Below are 17,923 nucleotides of genomic sequence, written 5' to 3' on the forward strand. Positions count from 1 at the left end.
GTGTGAATGAGAATAAATGGAAAACATCTACAAAGGACAACTTGTATTTGGATTTCTGCACATTACGTTTTTGAGACGTGTTTTAAGGGAGCACCAAGAAGCAGCTGCCTTTTTACACAGCAGAAATATGCTGAAGCAAACAATGAATTCCTGGACATATATGCACTACTCAATTCTACTATCAAGAAAAGATCCTCCAATTTGAAATAAAAGGGCTGTATGGGCATATTGCAATAATGGTGATTTTGGTTAAGATTCTATAAAGCACCAATCCAGAAACCTACAGAAAGCTGTTTATCTTTCTGAAAAAAAAGGACTGCTTGTTACAAAGTCCTCTTATAAGCAAGTCTTCTCCATCTTGCTTCGTGCTTGCTCTGGTAGCTATCGAGGATTGCAGGGCCAGCAATATGAAAAGTCAAATGGAGAATTAGGACTATGTAGGTTTCTTAGAAGATTATTCTACTTTTGTGTTATTACCATATTTTCGTCACCAGTCCTGAGTGCAGAACTGATCACACTGCCCTGCAAATTTCTGTGTAACATTATCCCATGCCCTCTTTTTCTTTGTGACTGGGGAAGGTAGACTGGTTTACTCATCCTAGTGTTCTGACTGAATGCATTGGAATGTCCAGTCCTAAAATTAGACTCCAAGTCTGTTCCAAACAATTCAGTGATTTGTTAAGTCCAGAGCTAGATAATTGTCAATGGATCGTTGCGCAGATTTTCCAGAAAATCTGCAAGAAGTCAGTTCCAGAGAGTAAAAATTTAGACCCTTGTATAGTAGCCATCCGCCTGCAGCTCCCAAAATTTCTCCAGATTGAATTCTTTCAAGTGAACACTTCTTTAGTAATGCATAGGAGTTAGGTATGACCTCTGGGACTGATGTGTTTGCACAGATGTCACAATGCCATTTAAACTGATTTCCATGGCATAAGCACTGTATACATTTGCCACGGCAAGGTATCTCTGAGAAAGATACTTGGTATGGATCAATGTCTAAAGCAGTGGTTCCCAACATGGGGCAATTTGATTTTTAATGGGTGCAACTTGAATCTTGTTGAAACCAAATTAATAGAATAGAATTCTTTATTGGCCAAGTGATTGGACACATAAGGAATTTGTCTTTGGTGCACATGCTCTCAGTGTACGTAAAAAGATACATTCATCAAGAATCATAAGGTACAACACTTAATGATAGTCATAGGGTACAAATAAGCAATCAAATCATACTAGGAAATGATCAATATAAATTGTAAGGATACAAGCAGTAAAGTTACAGTCATAAGTGAGAGATGGGCAATAGGAATGGTGAGAATAGTAATGCAGACTTAGTGAATAGTTTGAGTGTTGAGGGAATTATTGTTTAGCAGAGTAATGGCGTTCAGGGAAAAACTCGTGTCTAGTTGTTCTGGTGTGCAGTGTTCTGTAGGGTCTCGTTCTGAGGGTAGGAGTTGAAACTATGTCCAGGTGCGAGGGTCTGTAAATATTTTCACAGCCCTCTTTTTTACTCCTGCAGTATGCAGATCCTCAATGGGAGGCAGGTTGGTAGTAATTGTTTTTTCTGCAGTTCTAATGGCCTTTTAGGCTTCCTCCGCATGAGTAGAAGTTCATTTTTTGAGTAAAGTAAGAATATATGTCACAAGGGGGCATCAGGATTGTAGATATGCTTAAGTGGGGAAGAGTCAAAAAAGGTTGGGAACCACTGGTTTAAAGTGATAAATTGTGACCATTACCGCAGCCATCAGATGGTAGCTGGAACACACCAGTCTTATACATTTTATAAGCTCACTTTTATTACGATGGGTTGTAGCTCCTTAAAAGCTTACAATATGACAAAGTCCATACAATTTATTTGAAAAAATGAATAATTGTTTTAGAATATAACAACACAACCTCTAAAAGCATTTTCTATTACAAAAGTCATGGGGGGGGGGGGAAACCCTCCACAGAGTGATACTTTCCCTCAGGTTACACCATGGTCCTTCCAGATCAGTATCATTCAATTGAAGAAAAGGCTGCCTGAGAATAACCAGTAGAAAAATAAGCCAGAAGTGCCAAAGAGGCAGCAAAGCCATGTGCAATATTTAAGAAACAGACTGAAATCACACAAGTAATTCAATTATACATTCCAGCTCTTGAGATGAACCTTTGGCCACTTCCAAGTTGGCAATGGCAAGAGAGCCATTGTTGGAATTGTTGTACACCACTAGTTTCTCAAAGCAAGGGCTGTTTTCAAACAACAACACATTAGGATTAGGGGTGAAGGGACAAAGGTATAGGAGCAGAAGCTCTTGTATCAAGGACAGGAGGAGAGTAATTTTCAAAAGGAAATTATGCTGGTGCGTGGTTCATTGAGGGTGAGGGTGAATATTCGGTATCACTATTGCAAAAAACAACAATGATAATGACAACCGCCAGGATATTCAGCAGAAGAGCAATAAGGTTCAGGCACTTGGCAGTAGAGCCGTAGCTGGCAGCACTATTGTAGTCCCCAATCACTTTGCGATCTCTGGCCTGTTAGGAGAGAGAAAGAAAAGATCCATTATTAGAAGCAACCCACAGAAGAACTATTGCCAACCTCCTAAACTTCAATTATGGCACCAAAGTAAACAGAAAATATTATCTGCAAAACCGCAGAAATGCATGCATGAATGCCATGTTGATATAATCAGGGGAACTGCGAACAGGCCAAATAATCTCACTTGCAAAGATGAGCTAGGCAGAACAAATGTGGCTGAAACTTGCGATATTGTCGTTACATGAACTATGGTTTCTGGGAAAACAAACAGATTTTTGTCTTTACCTTACAGTACATTGCAGAAATATAATTGGAATTACGTTGCATGGCTCCCATTACTATTCAGGAAATAGCCTGTTTAGGTTAGGTACAAGTATTGTTGATTTATAACCACAATTGAAGTCAAATTTTCCATTGGTAAACAAGATGGTTGTTAGGTGAGTTTTGCCCCATTTTATAACCTTTGTAGCCCCAGTTGTAAAATGAATCACTGCAGTTAAGTTAGTAATATGGTTAAGTGAATCTGGCTTCTCCATTGACTGCTTATCAGAAGGTTGCAAAGAATGATCACATGATCTTGGGACACAGCAACCGTCATAAATACATGCCAGTTGCCAAGCATTCAAATTTTGATCAGGTGGCCACAGGGAAGCTGCAATGGCCATAAGTGTAAATGGCCATAAGTCACCTTTTTCAGGTGTAACTTTTTTGTAACTTTTTAAATGGTCACTAAACAAATGGTGGTAAGTTGAGGTCTACCTGAGCTTAACACTAACTCTTTTAATGCATGTAAAATGTGGCTGTACAGTTGTGTCTGCCATAGTCTGGATTATTGTCTACACTGAGTAGCAGCAAATTTTGAAATCAAGGAATTCAAAGAAGCATCATACACCTCTCTGTATGTTTTGTTAAATTATGTTTAATTTTATTAAAATTAAAGTTTTGTTAAATTATGTTTAATTGATCTCAACTGAGCACTGACCTCAGCTGCAGCTTTAAGAGTAGGATTACTTCCTTTGAAGTGAAATTCCTCTTTCCACTCATTGCATTTTAAAACTGGTGCTTCAGAAAGCTTATGAGTTTTAGATGCAAAAGCAGTAACTGAAAATTAAGGAACTCAAGAGTTTCGGCTGCCCAACTGCCAGAACAATTATCATGCAGCATACTTCTATATGTGACTTAATCTGGCCTTTTGTTAGAATTCTCTGTACTGGATTAGACAACTTTCTACCAGTGAAGTAGTAGAGAGATTTCTGTGAAATTATCTAAATTGATTTGTGGATGTTGTGTTTTATGGGTTATATCTTAAATTACATTCCAAACAAAGTGCAGAGAATTATAATGATTGGACAGATTAATTCACGTCAGGAAATATGCAGCATAACTGTACTGGCAGTGTGGACAATTTGAATTTTTCAGCAACATCCATGGAGAAGCTCATGAGACAAATCTTAGAATGCATGAATTCAGCTGCACACATGGACAAAATATTAACTTGGATGCCTGGTGATGATTCCCAGAGCAGGTCCATCAGATGCCAAGCATAGTAGTAGATGGCAATATACCATGCAAATACTGTATTTACACTTCAGTATTTGCAGAAGTTCTGCAATCTTAGAAAGCAAAAGCAATTTTTCTCAACATTAAATCAGGATTTGTTTCATCATAGATTCCTGAATAAACCATAATTAGCCAGGTTCACATTACATTTCCACTCCCTAAGTATGATGTAAACATAGCCAGTTCTTTCTTGCCTGTAAAAACTGTACAAGATGGCAGGATGTGTAATATGCTACTCAGATACTTTCATTCCTAATTCTTTCAAGATTTAAGGCTGCTTCATATCTGCCTATGCATTGCTTAATAAACGCAGCCTCCAGTGCCACAGAGTGTTATCCAAACACTGTATCCTCATATCACTACACAGATCATTACTTTTAAGGACATTTGCCATCCCATGAAATATTGAGTCATGAAGTAATAAATATGAATGTTCAAGCATAGCACCAGGCTAGAAACCAGGAGACAGTAGCAGTCACGCCTTAAGCATGAAAGCCAGCTGGGTGGGCAGTCACTCCCTCTGCCTCTCAGCCTAATCTTCCACAAGAGGGTTGGTTGTGGAGAAAATGGAAGAAGGAGTATTAATATGTTCACTGCTTCAACCTCTTTATAAAATTAATAAAGATGGGATAAACATAAATAAAATATATTATAGCTGTGGGAAAACACCCCCACCTTCAAAATGAGAAATGGTATACCATGCACAATGTATATACCCACAGCTGACTTAACAATTCCTTAATCAAACATTACGTTTTCAGGTGACAACCAATAACTAAGTTTTTAGGCTGGATTCACACAACTTAGTAGGATAAAATATGACTGATGATTTGCAAATCCAGCCAGTGAGAAGAAGAAATTACAGAGTAGTAAAGTATCCTCTAACGCCTGATTTATACAACAAACGCAAAAAAAATATCAGGTGGGGTAAAGGGAGAAAGCAGGCCCCCCTTGCTTGTATAAAGATATTGGACTATCTTAAAGAGGATCAAATCACTCCCAGCCACGGCAGGCGATTTCTTTCCTCCAAAGCGCGCGGTTTAAAGCTCCAAAGGAGGAAAATCAATTCGTGAATCAGGGCCGGCTGTCCACAGAGGAACGGCGTTAATGAAAAGTTAAAGGTGTAAATGGCCTTAATGAGCCCACTGCTAATTAGAAATCCCACAAAGCTCGGAGTACCGATAGTTAGTATCGAGTTCTTAAGCCAGTTAACTTTTAAACGCAGGCGCCCGATCAGAACCTCTTTTTCCCCCAAATATGTCCTGGGAAGGGCGGAGAAGCGGGAAATGCACACACACACACACACACAAAGAAAACAAAAAAACCTCAGCGCGTCTTCTCACCTTAACGGAAAAAAACAACGCCAAAAACCCAAGGCAGAAAGTGTTGAAGTATATGGTGGTGCAGAGGGACCAAATGATATGGTCGCGGGGCGGCGTTGTATAGACCTGCGGCGAGTGCATGCGGACCACCGTGGCCCCAGCCGGCACCCCGGGAGCCTCGAGGATTCCCAGATCATGCTCCTCCTTCAGCTGCTCATAACTCGGTAAGCCTGCCTGGCCCTGCATCGAGTGGGAGAACTGGACAACGTTCGCCATCTTTTTCGCGGGGAGGAAGCGGACGACCACAAGGCTCTGAAAACCTGGAGGTGTGGCTGAGCGATTTTCTCCGCACAGAACTGCGAGGCAGGAGATCACTGGAGCCAAAGAAGGCGGTCCTCGCTGGGGAATTGAAAGTTGTATTTTTCCGGGAAAATGATTTTAAGTTTCGCAATGTGTTCTTGAATAATATGCCGGATCGTCCATATGTTTGAACATGAATTTCCACTTAGGAACGGCACGACTTTCTTAGCCCTGTAGGCTCAACAAAGAATTCCATGTAACTAAAGTTAACACGGTCTGGCCCTGAAAATTAAGTTACTTTTGAAAACAGATTTAACTGTGGTCATGGGTCAGGCAATGTGGTAGAACACATAAACCACTATTTGCCAAAGTAGGACCTTAACATTTTGAAGGGGAATAGTAATAAGGATATACTAAATAATACTATACTAGACCTTTGTATACTTGCATGCTGTGAATATTTGTTTCCTGTAACATATATATTATGCCTTTTGCTATGCCTGTTATGCCCTTTGTAGTTGTAACACAAATACGCCACATTAGATCCTTATGTTTGTATTTCCTGCAACTAAGAAAAAATGCTGTTATTGGGGTCTGTGAAGTATCTGGCAATTGTCAAAACATAGGTCTCACCTTTGATCTGTCCCCCTTCTCCTAAGAACTTATCTCACCTTTGATGTGTTTCCCTTCACAACAGAGGGCTAAATGGCCAATGGTGAGAACAGAGGAAAAGATAAGGCAGATAAGGCTAAAGGAGGAGTATTGTAACCTTTTGCAGGAATATACAAAACCAATAAGGAAAGCAGGATATTATTTTATGACATTTCTAACTATATAAAAAGGAACTACACTTTCTCTGAGTGTAGCTCTTCCCTGCATGTATCTTGTATGTGTTTGGAACAGCTGACCTTTAACCTTGATCAAGATTAAATGCTAACCTTATTCAAGCCTCGGTTTAAGTTTCTTGATTGGCATTTACGAGCTTAAGTGTATTATTATTATTGGACCTTACAATTTCTTTACATTGAATGTATGAATGTATGACTTGGTCTGATTTTATCTGTCTAAAGCCAATCTTTACAAATGTGACTTAGCAATGTGGAACAGGCACTTGTGACTTATTTATTGTGGTTAACCAATAGCCTCCTGTGATTACCCTTATGTTTAGATCAATTCACCTGATTGCTAATCAATATTAAAGATACCAGACACCTAGGCATAAGGCAATCGGGCTTATTCATTTCCAAAAATGTGAAAACTATTGTGGGAAGCCACCCCCCTCCTAGAAGAATAAAATATTTTGAGGAATATTTTTTAAAAAAATTCGCAAAGGGAGAAATAATTATTTCATCCATATACCAGAAGCCTCAGTAAAGAGTTTTAAGTGCTGGTACAAAATAGCTGAATTTAAACAGCTACATTTTTCTGTGTATACAACTTACAACAACAACAAAAAAATCCATCCCAAAAGATTATGTCACACCAATTTCGTATTATGTCCACAAAAAAGCTACATTTGTTTTCAGAAAGTCACTAAAAGTTGACTTCAACCTGAGACTTGACTTTTTTCATATCCTTTGTTATTAACTACATTGCATTTTCCTCTGAAACAGGAAATGTTACGCAGGTATAACTGGGGAGGGTAGACTGGTTTACTCATCCTAGTGTTCTGACTGAATGCATTAAAATGTCCAGTCCTAAAATTAGACTCCAAGTCTGTTCCAAACAATTCAGTGATTTGTTAAGTCCAGAGCTAGATAATTGTCAATGGATCGTTGCGCAGATTTTCCAGAAAATCTGCAAGAAGTCAGTTCCAGAGAGTAAAAATTTAGACCCTTGTATAGTAGCCATCCGCCTGCAGCTCCCAAAATTTCTCCAGATTGAATTCTTTCAAGTGAACACTTCTTTAGAAATGCATAGGAGTTTAGGTATGACCTCTGGGACTAATGTGTTTGCACAGATGTCACAATGCCATTTAAATTGATTTCCATGGCATAAGCACTGTATACATTTGCCACGGCAAGGTATCTCTGAGAAATATACTTGATATGGATCAATGTCTAAAGCAGTGGTTCCCAACATGGGGCAATTTGATTTTTAATGGGAGCACTTGAACCTTGTTGAAACCAAATTAATAGAATAGAATCTTATTGGCCAAGTGATTGGACACATAAGGAATTTGTCTTTGGTGCACATGCTCTCAGTGTACGTAAAAAGATACATTCATCAAGAATCATAAGGTACAACACTTAATGATAGTCATAGGATACAAATAAGCAATCAAATCATACTAGGAAATGATGAATATAAATTGTAAGGATACAAGCAGTAAAGTTACAGTCATAAGTGAGAGATGGGCAATAGGAATGGTGAGAATAGTAATGCAGACTTGGGGAATAGTTTGACAGTGTTGAGGGAATTATTTGTTTAGCAGAGTAATGGCGTTCCAGGGAAAAACTCGTGTCTAGTTGTTCTGGTGTGTAAGTACTCTGTAGCGTCTCGTTCTGAGGTAGGAATTGAAACAATTTATGTCCAGGGTGCGAGGGGTCTGTAAATATTTTCACAGCCTCTTTTTTACTCCTGCAGTATGCAGATCCTCAATGGAGGCAGGTTGGTAGTAATTGTTTTTTCTGCAGTTCTAATGGCCTTTTAGGCTTCCTCCGCATGAGTAGAAGTTCATTTTTTGAGTAAGTAAGAATTATATGTCACAAGGGGGCATCAGGATTGTAGATATGCTTAAGTGGGGAAGAGTCAAAAAAGGTTGGGAACCACTGGTTTAAAGTGATAAATTGTGACCATTACCGCAGCCATCAGATGGTAGCTGGAACACACCAGTCTTATACATTTTATAAGCTCACTTTATTACGATGGGTTGTAGCTCCTTAAAAGCTTTACAAATATGACAAAGTCCATACAATTTATTTGAAAAAATGAATAATTGTTTTAGAATATAACAACACAACCTCTAAAAGCATTTTCTATTACAAAAGTCATGGGGGGGGGGGAACCCTCCACAGAGTGATACTTTCCCTCAGGTTACACCATGGTCCTTCCAGATCAGTATCATTCAATTGAAGAAAGGCTGCCTGAGAATAACCAGTAGAAAAATAAGCCAGAAGTGCCAAAGAGGCAGCAAAGCCATGTGCAATATTTAAGAAACAGACTGAAATCACACAAGTAATTCAATTATACATTCCAGCTCTTGAGATGAACCTTTGGCCACTTCCAAGTTGGCAATGGCAAGAGAGGCATTGTTGGAATTGTTGTACACCCACTAGTTTCTCAAAGCAAGGGCTGTTTCAAACAACAACACATTAGGATTAGGGGTGAAGGAACAGGTATAGGAGCAGAAGCTCTTGTAACAAGGACAGGAGGAGAGTAATTTTCAAAAGGAAATTATGCTGGTGCGTGGTTCATTGAGGTGGTCTATTCGATACCCACTGTTACAACAATGACAATGACAATGACAACCGCCAGGATATTCAGCAGAAGAGCATAAGGTTCAGGCACTTGGCAGTAGAGCCATAGCTGGCAGCACTATTGTAGTCCCCCAATCACTTTGCGATCTCTGGCCTGTTAGGAGAGAAGAAAGAAAGATCCATTATTAGAAGCAACCCACAGAAGAACTATTGCCAACCTCCTAAACTTCAATTATGGCACCAAAGTAAACAGAAAATATTATCTGCAAAACAGCAGAAATGCATGCATGAATGCCATGTTGATATAATCAGGGGAACTGCGAACAGGCCAAAACATCTCACTTGCAAAGATGAGCTAGGCAGAACAAATGTGGCTGAACTTGCGATATTGTTCGTTACATGATATGGTTTCTGGGAAACAAACACATTTTTGTCTTTGCCTTACAATACACTGCAGAAATATAATTGGAATACATTGCATGGCTCCCATTACTATTCAGGAAATAGCCTGTTTAGGTTAGGTACAAGTATTGTTGATTTATAACCACAATTGAAGTCAAATTTTTCCATTGGTAAACAAGATGGCTTTAGGTGAGTTTTGCCCCATTTTATAACCTTTGTAGCCCCCAGTTGTAAAATGAATCACTGCAGTTAAGTAGTAATATGGTTAAGTGAATCTGGCTTCTCCATTGACTGCTTATCAAAAGGTTGCAAAGAATGATCACATGATCTTGGGACACAGCAACCGTCATAAATACATGCCAGTTGCCAAGCATTCAAATTTTGATCAGGTGGCCACAGGGAAGCTGCAATGGCCATAAGTGTAAATGGCCATAAGTCACCTTTTTCAGGTGTAACTTTTTTTGTAACTTTTTAAATGGTCACTAAACAAATGGTGGTAAGTTGAGGTCTACCTTAGCTTAACACTAACTCTTTTAATGCATGTAAAATGTGGCTGTACAGTTGTGTCTGCCATAGTCTGGATTATTGTCTACACTGAGTAGCAGCAAATTTGAAATCAAGGAATTCAAAGAAGCATCATACACCTCTCTGTATGTTTTGTTAAATTATGTTTAATTTTTATTAAATTAAAGTTTGTTAATTATGTTTAATTGATCTCAACTGAGCACTGACCTCAGCTGCAGCTTTAAGAGTAGGATTACTTCCTTTGAAGTGAAATTCCTCTTTCCACCCATTGCATTTTAAAACTGGTGCTTCAGAAAGCTTATGAGTTTTAGAACTGAAATTAAGGAACTCAAGAGTTTCGGCTGCCCAACTGCCAGAACAATTATCATGCAGCATACTTCTATATGTGACTTAATCTGGCCTTTTGTTAGAATTCTCTGTACTGGCTTAGACATCTTTTTCCTACCAGTGAACTAAGTTATAGAGATTTCTGTGAAGTTATCTAAACTGATTTGTGGATGTTGTGTTTTATGGGTTATATCTTAAATTACATTCCAAACAAAGTGCAGAGAATTATAATGATTGGACAGATTAATTCACATCAGGAAATATGCAGCATAACTGTACTGGCAGTGTGGACAATTTGAATTTTTCAGCAACATCCATGGAGAAGCTCATGAGACAAATCTTAGCAGAATGCATGAATTCAGCTGCACACATGGACAAAATATTAACTTGGATGCCTGGTGATGATTCCCAGAGCAGGTCCATCAGATGCCAAGCATAGTAGTAGATGGCAATATACCATGCAAATACTGTATTTACACTTCAGTATTTGCAGAAAGGTTCTGCAATCTTAGAAAGCAAAAGCAATTTTTCTCAACATTAAATCAGGATTTGTTTCATCATAGATTCCTGAATAAACCATTATTAGCCAGGTTCACATTACATTCCGCTCCCTAAGTATGATGTAAACTTAGCCAGTTCTTTCTTGCCTGTAAAAACTGTACAAGATGGCAGGATGTGTAATATGCTACTCAGATACTTTCATTCCTTAATTCTTTCAAGATTTAAGGCTGCTTCATATCTGCCTATGCATTGCTTAATAAACGCAGCCTCCAGTGCCACAGAGTGTTATCCAAACACTGTATCCTCATATCACTACACAGATCATTACTTTTAAGGACATTTGCCATCCCATGAAATATTGAGTCATGAAGTAATAAATATGAATGTTCAAGCATAGCACCAGGCTAGAAACCAGGAGACAGTAGCAGTCACGCCTTAAGCATGAAAGCCAGCTGGGTGGGCAGTCACTCCCTCTGCCTCTCAGCCTAATCTTCCACAAGAGGGTTGGTTGTGGAGAAAATGGAAGAAGGAGTATTAATATGTTCACTGCTTCAACCTCTTTATAAAATTAATAAAGATGGGATAAACATAAATAAAAATATATTATAGCTGTGGGAAAACACCCCCACCTTCAAAATGAGAAATGGTATACCATGCACAATGTATATACCCACAGCTGACTTAACAATTCCTTAATCAAACATTACGTTTTCAGGTGACAACCAATAACTAGTTTTTAGGCTGGATTCCACACAACTTAGTAGGATAAATATGACTGATGATTGCAAATCCAGCCAGTGAGAAGAAGAAATTACAGAGTAGTAAAGTATCCTCTAACGCCTGATTTATACAACAAACGCAAAAAAAATATCAGGTGGGGTAAAGGGAGAAAGCAGGCCCCCTTGCTTGTATAAAGATATTGGACTATCTTAAGAGGATCAAATCACTCCCAGCCACGGCAGGCGATTTCTTTCCTCCAAAGCGCGCGGTTTAAAGCTCAAAGGAGGAAAATCAATTCGTGAATCAGGGCCGGCTGTCCACAGAGGAACGGCGTTAATGAAAAGTTAAAGGTGTAAATGGCCTTAATGAGCCCACTGCTAATTAGAAATCCCACAAAGCTCGGAGTACCGATAGTTAGTATCGAGTTCTTAAGCCAGTTAACTTTTAAACGCAGGCGCCCGATCAGAACCTCTTTTTCCCCCAAATATGTCCTGGGAAGGGCGGAGAAGCGGGAAATGCACACACACACACACACACAAAGAAAACAAAAAAACCTCAGCGCGTCTTCTCACCTTAACGGAAAAAAACAACGCCAAAACCCAAGGCAGAAAGTGTTGAAGTATATGGTGGTGCAGAGGGACCAAATGATATGGTCGCGGGGGCGGCGTTGTATAGACCTGCGGCGAGTGCATGCGGACCACCGTGGGCCCCAGCCGGCACCCCGGGAGCCTCGAGGATTCCCAGATCATGCTCCTCCTTCAGCTGCTCATAACTCGGTAAGCCTGCCTGGCCCTGCATCGAGTGGGAGAACTGGACAACGTTCGCCATCTTTTCGCGGGGAGGAAGCGGACGACCACAAGGCTCTGAAAACCTGGAGGTGTGGCTGAGCGATTTTCTCCGCACAGAACTGCGAGGCAGGAGATCACTGGAGCCAAAGAAGGCGGTCCTCGCTGGGGAATTGAAAGTTGTATTTTTCCGGGAAAATGATTTTAAGTTTCGCAATGTGTTCTTGAATAATATGCCGGATCGTCCATATGTTTTGAACATGAATTTCCACTTAGGAACGGCACGACTTCTTAGCCCTGTAGGGCTCAACAAAGAATTCCATGTAACTAAAGTAACCCGGCTTGGCCCTGAAAATTAAGTTACTTTTGAAAACAGATTTAACTGTGGCATGGGTCAGGCAATTGGTGGTAGAACACATAAACCACTATTGCCAAAGTGGACCTTAACATTTTGAAGGGGAATAGTAATAAGGATATACTAAATAATACTATACTAGACCTTTGATACTTGCATGCTGTGAATATTTGTTTCCTGTAACATATATATTATGCCTTTTGCTATGCCGGTTATGCCCTTTTAGTTGTAACACAAATACGCCACATAGATCCTTATGTTTGGTATTTCCTGCAACTAAGAAAAATGCTGTTATTGGGGTCTGTGAAGTATCTGGCAATTGTCAAACATAGGTCTCACCTATTGATCTGTCCCCTTTTTCTTAAGAACTTATCTCACCTTTGCATGTGTTTCCCTTCACAACAGAGGGCTAAATGGCCAATGGTGAGAACAGAGGAAAAAGATAAGGCAGATAAGGCTAAAGGAGGAGTATTGTAACCTTTTGCAGGAATATACAAAACCAATAAGGAAAGCAGGATATTATTTATGACATTTCTAACTATATAAAAAGGAACTGCACCTTCTCTGAAGTGTAGCTCTTCCCTGCATGTATCTTGTATGTGTTTGGAACAGCTGACCATTTAACCTTGATCAAGATTAAATGCTAACCTTATTCAAGCCTCGGTTTAAGTTTCTTGTTTGGCATTTACGAGCTTAAGTGTATTATTATTGGACCTTACAATTTCTTTACATTGAATGTATGAATGTATGAATGTATGACTTGGTCTGATTTATCTGTCTAAAGCCAATCTTTACAAATGTGGCTTAGCAATGTGGAACAGGCACTTGTGACTTATTTATTGTGGTAACCAATAGCCTCCTGTGATTACCCTTATGTTTAGATCATTCACCTGATTGCTAATCAATATTAAAGATACCAGACACTAGGCATAAGGCAATCGGGCTTATTTCCTTTCAAAAATGTGAAACTATTGTGGGAAGCCACCCCCCTCCTAGAAGAATAAATATTTGAGGAATATTTTTAAAAAATTCGCAAAGGGAGAAATAATTATTTCATCTATATACCAGAAGCCTCAGTTAAGAGTTTTAAGTGCTGGTACAAAAATAGCTGAATTTAACAGCTACATTTTTCTGTGTATACAACTTTACAACAACAACAAAAAAATCCATCCCAAAAGAAGATTATTTCACACCAATTTGGTATTATGTTCACAAAAAAGCTACATTTGTTTTCAGAAAGTCACTAAAAGTTGACTTCAACCTGAAGACTTGACTTTTTTCATATCCTTTGTTATTTACTACATTGCATTTTCCTCTGAAACAGGAAATGTTATGCAGGTTTCTATAGCAGCAGAACAGCAACCAAAGCATCAACAAGCTAATTGGCAGAAGCTGAGGCAAACAAACAGGAGTGAGGGATTAAGGCCATGGGACAGAGAAGGAAAACCATTTTTGCATGCCCCAAACATGCTTTTTTTCAAAAGGCAATTGACTTTCTGGGATTTTTTTGAAGACATTTTGCATCTCATCTAAGAAGCTACTTCAGCTGTAGAAAGTCCAGTTCAGGGGTGCGCTGCTGGAAGTTTGCAGGGGTTCGGAAGAACCTCAAGCTAAGATTCTGTGCAGTTTGGGGAACCCCCAAATCCCACTCATGACTGGCCCCGCCCACCCCTCCCCTCCCAAGAGTCCCAACACGGTCTGTTTTGGATGCAGGTTAGTGCAGGGCCCATGCAGAGGACTGGGGGAGGGCAAAAAACAGGCCGCCAGGAGTTCAGGAAGGCCAGGTTTCCAGCCTCCAGAGGGCCTCTGGAGCCTGGAGGGGGCCTTTTCGCCCTCCCAGAGGCTCGAAGTAAGCCTCTGGAGGCCTGGGAGGGCACCCCCCTGTGGTGCAGGAGGCTGACTAGGCCACGCCCACCATGGCCACATCCACCCAGCAACCGGGCAGAGAACCCCTTGCTAAAAATTTTGAAGCCCATCCCTGGTCCAGTTGCCTCTTGAAAAAGCACTTTTGGAACAACCATGACCTGGATGACTGAGAATCTCCATAGACAACATTGCCTACTTGAATTAGTCCTTGGTTAGTGTTTCTGGTTACCCCCTTTTCATTACTGTACTGATTTTATTTTCTATGACAGTGAAGTTCATACAATTAGCTTTTCTGTCTCCCTTCAACATTTCAAGTAGATGACCATGCTCTTTAAACCACTTCTAATCAACCATTTTGCCTGATTGTATGAAAACTTAAAGAGAAGGGTTTTAGCAGTGAGGGCTAACCTTTCCCGGACTGAGTGCCCAAAGCGCGCTTGAATCTCCAAAATGCAATGCATGCAACCCCCATGCATGCACCCCACTCTCCCATGCATGCGCATGTAACCCCCTGCACAGGCCCCATCCCTCATGCATGCACAGCAGAGAGCTGAGGACCAGGTGGCCGGCAGGAGGCACATGCGCAGCAGAGCTGAACTGGGGCGACGGCTCGCGTGCCAGCAGAGAGGGCACTGCATGTCACCTCTGGCTCACGTGCCAACTGGTTCACCAACAGGGGGTTATAGGGTTGATCACACAAGCTGGTCCACTTTCTATGACTTCCTTGTATATGTATCCTACTTCATTTTGCAATAATAAAGAGACACAATAGGAAGAAATATTAAATCACAGCCATGTAAAAGTACCAGAATTCCACATTTTGTGAAATGTATTAAGTGTGAGCTACACCTTCCATTTATATAAAGACTTAATAGCAATAGCACTTAGACTTAAATATTGCTTCATAGCACTTTACAAGCCCTCTCTAAGCTATTTACAGAGATAGCTCAAGGCTTCCAGGAAGAGGAATGGTGGATTGAAGATGACTCCTTGAAAACAAAGCCAAGAAACACAGCAAAGAACAAAAACCTGGTGAGTAGACCAGCTCTTTGGAAATATCCTGGGTGAGGAGAGGATGGGAGATTACCCATATACCCCAGAGGGCTGATCTTTGCTAGGATCAGCTTTATAAAAGCCACTCACTAACCTTACTTTGTAGTCACTTTTGGAAATTGCTTATTAAGTACTTCAGAATTCTTCTGAATTCTTATTCAAATTCTTCAGAATAACAAGTTTGAAAATGCTGGATGGCTTTTCTTTTAATCCTGAATGGGATTTTTTTTAAATCATAAGCTTAAAAAATCTATATTTGAAATAAACGGTAAAAGTTACATAAAATTTTAATCTTACAAAGTTATAAACAGGGTCCAGATAAATTTGGAATATTGAAACTCTTACAATTAGATTTTGGAATTAATTATAAAGAACAAAAAAGCTGCTGATGGAAATAGATTTGGTAAGTTTTGCATAACAAGATAAGTAATTTTATTATTTAAAAGGTAGACATTAGAGGGGACTAAAGATTCTATGCAGATAGTAAAAACGCAAATATACATTTTGTTATATTAACTACTAGGACCTATACAATTATAGGGACGCGATGGCTCAGTGGCTAAGACAGATATTACAGGTAAGTACATGCTTGCAAATTGCTGCCCTATGCAGCAATTTTTTGAAGTTGCATTAGTGCTAAAAAAACAAACCTCTCAATAACTTTGCAACAAATCCTTGCATTCATGATCATTGCAGGGTCCCTCAATCACAAGATTGCCACTTTGCTACTGACTTGTAGCAAGCAAAGTTAATAGAGAAGGTGGAAGTAAAATCGTAAATTGCAATTGTGATTCTTTTTTGTTGTGCTTAGTAATTGAGTCCCAAAGACAAAAAAAGACAATTTAGTTTACCCAACATCATATATTATACCTTTCCATATCTTCCTATCTTAACAGGCTTTCTTGCTTCTACCACATCTATGCACTGCCTTTTCTTTCTTTTTACTCACTTCCTTTTCAGGATCTCATCAGTTCTTATCTTTGTTTTGCAATTCATCCGTCCTGGCCTCCTTGTTTATGTGATCAAATAGCACAACTTTCAGGCTGATCCTTCACTTAGGTCTTCAGTCCACATTCTTCAGCATCCGTTCATCTTGCCCCTATCTCCTATATACTGTGTCCAAATAACCCATTTCCACTTTATTCAACCTTACTTTTATGGCTTCTCTGACATACTCAATTTTTCACATGACAAAGTGTGCAGAAGCACTCTGCAATACACAACCACTATTCATTTCTGCCACACTTTCATTTCCTGCACTAGATCAGACATTGCATTAATATTTTTCAATATTTGAATATCTTAAAAAATTTTCATTCACTTTAGGAAACATTCAGGTAAATACATTCATCTATTTACTCTAGTTTTTCATCATTATAATGTAACTTGCAATCATAATACAAACACCTGGGTTCAAAACATATCAATTCCATTCTATAGTCTTCTTATCAAATCCCAGCAATTTGCTGTTCCATATTTATTCAAAGCATTCAAGCCTATTCATATTATGCATTTTATTAAGTCAACAAATAAGTCAAAATTTCCTCATATTATATTTCTTAATGATTGTCAAGAGCAAAAATCTTGTGTGTATACATCCTGCTGGCATAAAAACCACAGTCACTCCCAAATTTTGTTCATAGTTATGTCTCCAATAAAATCTGTGGAATATCTTTCCTGCCATGCTGAACAAGCTAAAACCTGTAGTTTTATATACAGTCATTCTCCCTTTGTCTAGAGCAGTGGTCCCCCAACCTTTTTATCGCCGCGGACCAGTCAGCCTTTGATAATTTTACCGTGGCCCGCTGAGCGCGCGCAGGGGTGGGGGGGGCATTGTTCGCGACGACACATTGATTGTTTATATATCAGATTGTTTTGATTAAACAACTTTTATTTATTGTATTTAAACATGCCTTACAAAATAAAATACAATTACATAAATATAAAGTGCAAGGCTACGCTACTAGCGCTATCTACGCTAGCCCTACGTAGCTGCGCAGGCGCTCTTAGGTTTTTTTCAGGAATCGGCCAGCGCTGAAGCGCTGAAAAGGAATGAGAAGGGCGGCGCTGGACACAGGGGGGCGGTGGGCTGCTGGTGACGTCAGAGTGCCACCAGCGGTCCAGTAACACCCCTTGTGCCAGTTAGCCCTAATTTGCATACAGAAAGAAACTATGGCCCCCGGCCGCTGCAGCGATCATGGCCCCCGGCCGCTGCAGCGATCATGGCCCCCGGCCGCTGCAGCGATCATGGCCCCCGGCCGCTGCAGCGA

At 39.8% G+C, this 17,923-nt stretch overlaps 1 protein-coding gene and 1 pseudogene across 1 annotated transcript; both read right to left on the reverse strand.

Annotated features, from left to right (window-relative positions):
* Positions 1 to 1,833: 1,833 nt before the first annotated feature.
* Positions 1,834 to 5,762, reverse strand: LOC116521058 (interferon-induced transmembrane protein 1-like). Its single transcript, XM_032235675.1, has 2 exons — positions 5,422 to 5,762; positions 1,834 to 2,514 (listed from the first exon to the last, which is right to left on the reverse strand). Exons 1-2 carry the CDS (start codon positions 5,674 to 5,676, stop codon positions 2,332 to 2,334), a joined length of 438 nt encoding a protein of 145 aa, XP_032091566.1. The 5' UTR covers positions 5,677 to 5,762; the 3' UTR covers positions 1,834 to 2,331.
* Positions 5,763 to 8,542: 2,780 nt separating this feature from the next.
* On the reverse strand, positions 8,543 to 12,613 carry LOC116523845 (annotated as a pseudogene).
* Positions 12,614 to 17,923: the final 5,310 nt, after the last annotated feature.

This window comes from Thamnophis elegans, chromosome 1 (genome assembly GCF_009769535.1).
Source record: "Thamnophis elegans isolate rThaEle1 chromosome 1, rThaEle1.pri, whole genome shotgun sequence".
Taxonomy (NCBI): domain Eukaryota; kingdom Metazoa; phylum Chordata; class Lepidosauria; order Squamata; family Colubridae; genus Thamnophis; species Thamnophis elegans.

Excerpts from the sequence above, each read along its gene's own strand:
- LOC116521058 (XM_032235675.1), bottom strand. The coding sequence starts at position 5,676 with ATGGCGAACGTTGTCCAGTTCTCCCACTCGATGCAGGGCCAGGCAGGC. Across the intron at positions 2,515-5,421 it reads CGTTGTTTTTTTCCGTTAAG|GCCAGAGATCGCAAAGTGAT; the intron begins GTGAGAAGACGC and ends CTCTCCTAACAG.